Source organism: Oryzias melastigma, linkage group LG12 (genome assembly GCF_002922805.2).
Source record: "Oryzias melastigma strain HK-1 linkage group LG12, ASM292280v2, whole genome shotgun sequence".
Lineage (NCBI taxonomy): Eukaryota > Metazoa > Chordata > Actinopteri > Beloniformes > Adrianichthyidae > Oryzias > Oryzias melastigma.
In genome coordinates, this window is record NC_050523.1 from 5,023,290 (window position 1) to 5,031,177 (window position 7,888).

The 7,888-nt window shown below is 40.9% G+C and overlaps 1 protein-coding gene across 3 annotated transcripts in view; it reads right to left on the reverse strand.

Moving 5' to 3' along the window:
• Positions 1-819: 819 nt before the first annotated feature.
• The window catches only part of dab2 (DAB adaptor protein 2), a 10,480-nt gene continuing 3,411 nt past the window's right edge, over positions 820-7,888 (reverse strand). For 2 of the 3 annotated variants that reach the window (XM_024298802.2, XM_024298803.2), the window contains exons 3-15: positions 6,268-6,407; positions 6,107-6,205; positions 5,901-6,032; positions 5,753-5,836; positions 5,545-5,571; positions 5,422-5,472; positions 3,861-3,923; positions 2,730-3,287; positions 2,259-2,388; positions 1,584-2,186; positions 1,320-1,507; positions 1,150-1,219; positions 820-1,063 (exon numbers count right to left, since the gene is read on the reverse strand). In XM_024298802.2, coding sequence (XP_024154570.1) covers positions 1,166-1,219; positions 1,320-1,507; positions 1,584-2,186; positions 2,259-2,388; positions 2,730-3,287; positions 3,861-3,923; positions 5,422-5,472; positions 5,545-5,571; positions 5,753-5,836; positions 5,901-6,032; positions 6,107-6,205; positions 6,268-6,407 — 2,129 coding nt within the window. In that variant the 3' untranslated portion in view covers positions 820-1,063; positions 1,150-1,165. The remainder of the gene's footprint in view (positions 1,064-1,149; positions 1,220-1,319; positions 1,508-1,583; positions 2,187-2,258; positions 2,389-2,729; positions 3,288-3,860; positions 3,924-5,421; positions 5,473-5,544; positions 5,572-5,752; positions 5,837-5,900; positions 6,033-6,106; positions 6,206-6,267; positions 6,408-7,888) is intronic. The other variant, XM_024298805.2, reaches the window with a different exon arrangement.

Sequence of the window (7,888 nt, forward strand, 5' to 3'; positions counted from 1 at the left end):
TGCAAAATTACGCAAAATGTTGTGCTGGTAAGTACAGTAGTACCATAGTAAATGAAGTTTTTGACAGTTTATGACTGGAGGGCCGGTGACATGTTTTCCGAACAAGCTGCCATATAATCTTCTAATTGGCTAAACACACCTGATCCAGGTAATCAGCAGCATATAAGGCAACTAGCAGGACGTTGGCCCTCAAGGACTTGAGTTTGACACCCCTGGTTTGAAATCAATGCAATTTCAAGCAATAAAAACTAAGGTAAAAATTGAAAACATTGCAGATTTGTCAAATCTAGGATAATTCATCAATAGATCTTTCTTCAGGTACTTCCTTTAACTATTTCAGGCAAAATTTACAAAATCTGTAACTTATGGAGTTGCGTTTGCTTTATTTGTAAAGGAATATTTAAAGCTCAGACAACAAAATAGGTGACTTTCTTTAATGGCCAAATAAAAGGGATAACACTGACAAAGTATAAATTTGGACAAATTCTTCACTTTAAAAGTTTTCACTTAAGACTTTGTTTATTTTAAGTCATAAATCAACACTATAGACAACAATAGGATCTTTGAATTTAAAAGATTGTTAAAGTAAAGATAAGGCTGAGTTTAATTTTCAATTGAGACATTATCTTTACCTTAAGTAGGAAATATTTCAATTTTAAAGACCTTTCAAAATCGTTCCCTGTGCAATTTATAAACCGTGTTTGGAAAGTGCAGTTAAATGTGAGCAGCTACTGTGCAAAAAAATACAGCATTGAATCAAAATGCTGGTTACCTGTACAGTGAAATTTATTTTTCAAGCAAACCAAGAACGACACCATGTAGCATTATTAATGATTTATTTCTTTAACAAACATCAGCAGTGAAACCATGAATTTTCTTTTACAAACATTTCTTTCAGCAGATAACGACATTTTTTCCTCTTTAAATCAGTGGGCAAAAGAACTAAAGTTGAGGAGAGTTGGGACAGGGGGAGGAGTTCATCATGGATTGTCTTGCACACAGCAGCTCGTCTCCAAAGAGTCTTGGATGGTTAGATCTTCAATGTTCATCTCATTCCTTTCATCTGTGAAGTTGAGATTTCAAATTTTTATGTTTTTAATATAAATAAGGACAATAAAATAAAAAAATTAAAAAAGAAATCAGACTTACTCCATCAAATTTGTGGTCAGGCAAAAGGATTTCCAAAAGCGTCTCCAAAAGCATCAGTTGAAGCAGAATTCTGGCAGAAAAACAAAAAAACAAAAAAAACAAATAGAAGACAAGTTTGAAACCGTATCAGCATTTTATGCCAGGGAAGAGAAAAAAAAAAACATCCATACCACAGCTACAGGTGGTGCTCCAAACGGATTGGAAGCTGGAGCTCCGAATGCCTGATCGAACATGTCCTGGTTGTTACTCGGCGGCTGCGCTGAACTGTTCCCGACTGGAGCAGAGGAAAAGGCAGAATCGAGCAGATCGGGGTTAAAGAGCGGGGCGGCGACTGCAGCGGGCGCAGCTTTGGAAACTCCTAAACATACGTGATACGGTCAGAGACATCCAAATATATGGGAAAGTTTAAAGTCAAGAGCGATTCGGAGAGTTACCGTTATTAGCTAGTGGAATCTGGTTGATATCAAAGTCGTCGTGATCTGCAGCATCCTGAGCCACCCCCACTTTATTGGTAAAGTACTGATCAAAAGCCCCTGGATCTTTGCTGCTGGGGGGTGCAGTGACATTAGCGGTTAGCTCCCCTTTCCTTGCAGGGATGGCGGGAGGTTTGGCCAGCTGGAAGTCCTTAAACATGTCCTTTCCGGTCTTCTTCTCTTTATCTCCCAGAGGGTCCAGAGCTGTGAAGGCACTGTTCTCCACTTTGGGAGGCGCTTGCTTGACGGGGGCCCTCGGAGGGGGCCGTGACGGACCTCCCTGGTCTGGGAACGCACCTTGTTGGAAGGGATTGGATGCTGCAGGTTGACCCCAGGAGAGATGAGGTGGAGACAAGGGTGGGGGGTTAAACTGTGGCTGTATCTGCTGAGGCCATGCCGGGGCTGCCATGGGAGGCCCAAAGGCAGGCTGTGGCATGAAACCAGGCCTGGGGCCCGGGGCCCCCACTCCTGGCATGGGAAACATGGCGGGCGCAGCGGCAGGAGCTCCCCACATGCCAGCAGGATGGACAGTTGTGGTCGCAGGGAGGCCCAACTGAAGATTTCCTGAAAATTTGAGAACAAAGCTTGAAATAAAAACAGACTGAGAAGAGAAGCTAACATTGTTTTATGGATTACCCAGGGCGGCGATGGTGGAGGGAGTGGAATTTACGGGCGTATTGTTGAAAAGGTCAGGCGGGACGGATGAACTCTCAGAGGGGGCCGGAGTGGTAAAAAGTTCTGCCCCAAACAGGTCGTTTGATCCTGACTAGCCAGAAAAATCAGAAACTTTAAAGTCACCCACAGGAACAAACTAGAACTAAGCTCTGGAAAAACAACAGAGTGCTCCAAACGTGCCTCACAACTCACCAGATCTTTCATCACTGAAGCATCAGGGTTAGAAAGACAGATGAGCGTAAATGAGTGAAATTAGGAAATTCAGGCAAAGAAGCGTGGAAGCACCAGTTCATGCAACAGAACCTCAGCCGCACGAGTGAAGTGGAAAAATTCAGATAAGTCTGGGATGTTAGTGCACCTCGTGCCACCAAAAAACGCCTTTTTGCTCAACCCATGCACCCCCCGCTGCAATCAATCTGACTGTCGTTTCACCTTTGCACTCCTTCGCCCTCGTCCGGGCTTGGAGCTCTGCGGGGGCGGGCTCAGGACCACCGAATCCGCCTCCGGACGTGGAGTAACGCCGTTTAAGACAGACAGCTCAGAAAATGGGTTTTTGTTTTGCAGGACGGCCTCGTTCCCCTCTGTCAAAGTGATCCCAGTGCCTTGAACTATGCTGCCCCCTAGTGGCCACTGTCCATTGTTAAGCGCAAGGATCATTGCTTTTCCGGATAACCCAATACTTCGTTGACTGATCTCTGCCTCGCCGTTCACCTCGCCATTACAGACAGTCTTATTGGGGTCCCCGGTTAAGTGGTTCAGATAGTCACTGGGGGAAACGGGGGCGTCACCCGCCGATTTAGCGAGGGGGTCATCTCTGAAAGGGTCACTGTCCGGGGCGGGGAAGTAACCAAACTTTGGAGTGAAGGGATTCTTGGCATCAGAAGACATCATAGAGTCGAGGCCAAAGGTTAGAAAGGAATTTCCTTTTATGCAATTCTGATTGTTGTCAACTTCAGCAGAAAAGTCCAGCAAGAGCGTTTCATTAGAGTCCTGGTTAAGATGAGACAAGATTCATGAATCATTTCTGCAGACAAACAGGTTATAAATCAACGAATCACATGATGAGCAGAAGGAATGATTGTTCAAGTTCTGCTTCAGGTAGACAGAAATTTGAAATTTGTTAGAAATTCTTAAAATTTAACAATTTTCCTCACATGAGAAAAAAAAAATGATATGTTTTTGGTCAATAAATATTATTTTACAATTGAAATGCTTTCAAGATTAATTTTCTTGCAAGACAAAAATTATATTGTGTTCTATGCAAGCTTTGGTTTTTGCAGTGTGGAGTCAATTTTTGACCCCCCCACTGGTTCAATTAATTGCTAAATTTAGCAGCTAACTACATGGAGCAGCTTTGAACTGACATGGATGCAAATCTGAACACATTCTTGGATTTTTTTATGAGAAATTATTTTTGTGGAATGAAAATTACAAGAAAAAACATGAAACAGAAATAATGATTTAGAGAACGTTTTTTTGTAATCTAGAAAACTCTTTTAGAAATAACTGAGTAACCTTTGATAAGCACAAACAAATGATTCAAAAATATGCAGAAGTACTTACACTGGGAACCTGGACGTCTGGAGGAGTCGACATATCTCCAAAAAGATCCAGCTGCTCCACAGGCTGAATTTCAACAAAAAGTCACAATTTTTCTTTTTGTCTTAAAGATTTACTCCAATAAAAAATGTATTCTTAACATGCATCATTTTAATCTCAATGGAGGAAATATACAAAATAATTTAGGATTAAAACTACATTGGAGCATTTCTTTATTCAAGATCAGCAGATAAAATCCAGCGGATGAAAAAGCTCGGTTTTGTGACGCAACAACTGCTATGGGCGGAGCCAAAGTCTACCTTCTCTGCTACAATTATGATGCGTCCATTTGCAGACAAATAGATCCATAAATGTCATCATTTTCCTCAGACGTGGAATTTGGCTCAATACCGTACGGCTGGATAGCTCCAATATTGCTCTGGTTTTTGCAATGCTAATGTTAGCTTGGGCTAGTGAGGCGATATAAGCTAGCAGGATGGAGTGTAAACAATGGAATGCTGGGAAATTGGTGTAGCGAACTTTTATGCCAATCACAAACCAGATTCAAATTTTTAATGAGTTGCTTCTGCTCTGCAGAAAACATGTCTTAAACGACACAGGCTTTTTGATTTTTGCTAAAAACTGCATAATCATAATTAAAAGAGCACTAAGCACAATTTAACAAAAGAAAAAATATATAGTCCAACCATCTTTTGATTCATTTTCCAAGCTTTTTCAGATATTATTAAATACATTTATACTGTTTTTACCCAAAAATCAGACAGTTTCTGCAGTGACACAATCAAAAATTCACCTGTGAATTGTGGGCGTGACCGTTAGCACAAAGCCGCCACCCATTTTCGTCGCCCATTACCGAGAGCTCTTTTTTTAGGGCCTCTACTGCTAGCTTACACTCCCCAACAAACATTACCAGAGGAAACCAAAGATGTGCATGGATTTTTATCCATTTAATATGAATACGTTTGTGATTCACAACAATTTGAACAAGTATGCAGACATGCCACTTTTGAGATTAATTTTATTTATACATGTCTTACACTGTCAGAAAAATGATAAACCCTGTAACTACCCAAAAAGAATAAAATCATAAAAGTTTGCTTTTGTTCCTGCTACTTATTCCGCTCAAAAAGGGACAACTTTTAAGAAAAAGGGAAAATTAAAGTTATTTTTTTTCTCTCCCTCTAAAAATACATTTAAATTTTTAGAAATGAAAATGTTCTGGTTAGTAACTAGTTCACACCAGATAGTGACTGAAAAGTATGTTTTTTTTCGAAAAATTTAAAAGTGTAAAAAAGTGTATATATATATAGTTAGTAAGCAGAATAAATCGTTTTTTATTTAAATTTTGGTGAAATAAAAAAGTTTTTTTTTAATTCATTTTTTTCCTTTAATGTCGCTTCAGGGCCTCCGTACCTTGGCGACTAATACACAAGATCAACATGTTTTCTAAATGTGCCCCACCATTTGGTTGAGCAGCCAGTTAAAGGGTTAAAGATGATGAAAACCATTTTTGGAGTGGAAGATTAAATAAACAAAACAAAAATAACAGTGCTGCAGTTCTCACCTGAGCAGTTTTGACTCCACCGTCTACACCCAACAAGGCATCACCTCCATTCTTTACAAAAAAAAAAAAAGTTGAGGAATGGAACAAATAATTTCCAAAGAAAAACAAGATTCAAGAGCTTACCTCAACTACAGAGCTGCCATTTTCCCCCTGAAAACAGAAGCACACTGTTAACACTAAAAACACACATATACGTCATTGCAGTGGAATGTCTGGAGGATGTGATTCACTGCAAGAACACAGAGAGGCAGTGTTGACTTTCAAAGAGAGCGTTTCCTGTCCAACACATGCAAGACTTTTAAGAAAACCTCCATCTGAATGCAGACATTACCTTCTGTGAAGACTCTGCTTCTTTTTTCCTAACGTTGAAGATCACTTGGAAAAGGTCTTTCAGGTCGATGACCAACGGCTCCGCCTGCAACAAAGAAATGAGCTTCATTTCTGCAGTTTCTTTTAATCCGTGAGCTCCTGAGACGTACCTGTTGTGCAGTTTTTATGGCGAAGAACTGATGCTGACCCTCTGCTCCACACACGTATCCGAACGCCCTGTTGTCCGTCACGTCTCTGGCAATGAAGGAGATCTTATTCACCGCATGCTCATGCTCGATCACCTGAAAAGAGAGGAAAAACGCCGATTAAGCACAGAAATGTGGCGCTCAAAAGGCAGGAAGTGAGTGGGACTTACTCCTGATTTCTCATCAACGATCTTTATACCCGACATCGAGATGTTGACCCAGATCCTCTGTTTATGTTTGCCCTGAGACCGAGCCGCTACCGCCATTCCCTGCAGCCACGCAAACAAATTAAAATCGCTTTCATAAAAGATCAGAAGAATTAGTGCTCTACCTTCAGCTTCATCATGGAGTCCTGGCACATCTTGTCTCCCCGCGCCTCCGGAACGTCGTCGATGCCGATCAGCTTGGCCTTGTACCTCACGCCGTCTCCCTGAAACCTGCTCAGCAGGTACTCGTCTGTCTTCTCTGGAACTACGGAAAATTTGAGAGGTCCACAGAGTGAGATCAAGCTGTAGATCGGCCATCGTCTCATCCGTTCACAACTTTATAAAAAAAGAAAAAATGTTTGGCCGGCAGCTCTGAGTGAAATCAAAGGCTGACCAGCAGCAGCAGTTTCATATTCAGGACTTCCTGGATAATCACGAATTTAACACCTGAGGCATCTCCAGGGACGCTTAAACACAAAATCTTCTTTTCAATCAGAGAAAAGCAGCTATCAAAGTTTTATTATGTTCTGCTTAAATATTTGTAAAAAACATAAAAACTGACAGTAAGACAATGCTCGAAAAATTGCAAAAAATTTACAAACGCAATGCATTGTGGTCTAATTCGCTCATGTAGTGAGCATAATACACAGTGGTTTTTGCCAAAGACTTCTGGGAAATTTCTAGTGCACTCAGCTTTGGCATTGTAGATTCTGATAAGACTACAAAGTGGCGAACACACTATATAGTGAGTAGTGAAGGAATTCGGACATCCCCAAAGATAGTCTCAATAAGGTGCAGAAAACAAAAGCTTATCTTGGTAAGAGGAAAAATAAAATACAAAAAAGGGGAAAATGTTACTGCTTGAACCAGAGAGCATTTTTACATTTTAAAATAGTATATTTAAAGAAAAAAAAATGAAAATTTTAATATGGCTAAAAAATGTAATATTCAGTATGTCACCAAACGCAATGTTAATCCTATAGTTCAACAGGAAGTGAACTACAGAAACACCCAAATATGACAGGAGAGCATCCCATGTGAAAAGGCAAAAACAGCAGTTAAACTACCCCATTAAAACTGGACTTACTGGACTTGCCCTCCTTAGCAAAAACATGACTTGCTTGGACAATAAAGTAGACATGATGCTTGCTGGCATTTGTGACTTTAAGCTAAGATTTAGCCTTCCAAAAACTTGACCTTCTGCCTTTAGATTCATTAACAAAGCCAGAAAGGCACATTTTTCCACTTATGCAAGAGTTAAAGTATAAACACGGATGTAAAGTCATATACTTGTGCAGTAAAACAAAGATAAATTGTTTTTGTGACAGTTATTGTGGATTCCTCTTAGCCGTCAGCTGACAAACTCATCCTCAGAGTTTAGAGGAATAAAGTCAAAGTCCTGTTAGCACTCACGTGTGTGAAACCTGTTCTCTACATTTGGGGGAGCGGCGAGCTGCAGACACAGCTGCGCTAGGGCAACATTTGATGGTTTAACCCCCCCAATCTGACCCCTTAATGTTGAGTGTCGAGCAGGGCGGGATTTTTAAGTCTTTGGTACGTGGATTTTAACTCTTCCAGTCTCAGGGTGGACACTCCACCACAAGGCCACTGAGATGGCAAAAGTGCTTCCTGAAAGCTTTAAACTGGACAAATTTACCGCACCACAGAGGGTCGTTGGCGGGAGGGTGACGGGGCATCTCTGCGAGCAGTCAGGAGATGCCCTGTTAAGGCCTTCTCGCCAATTTT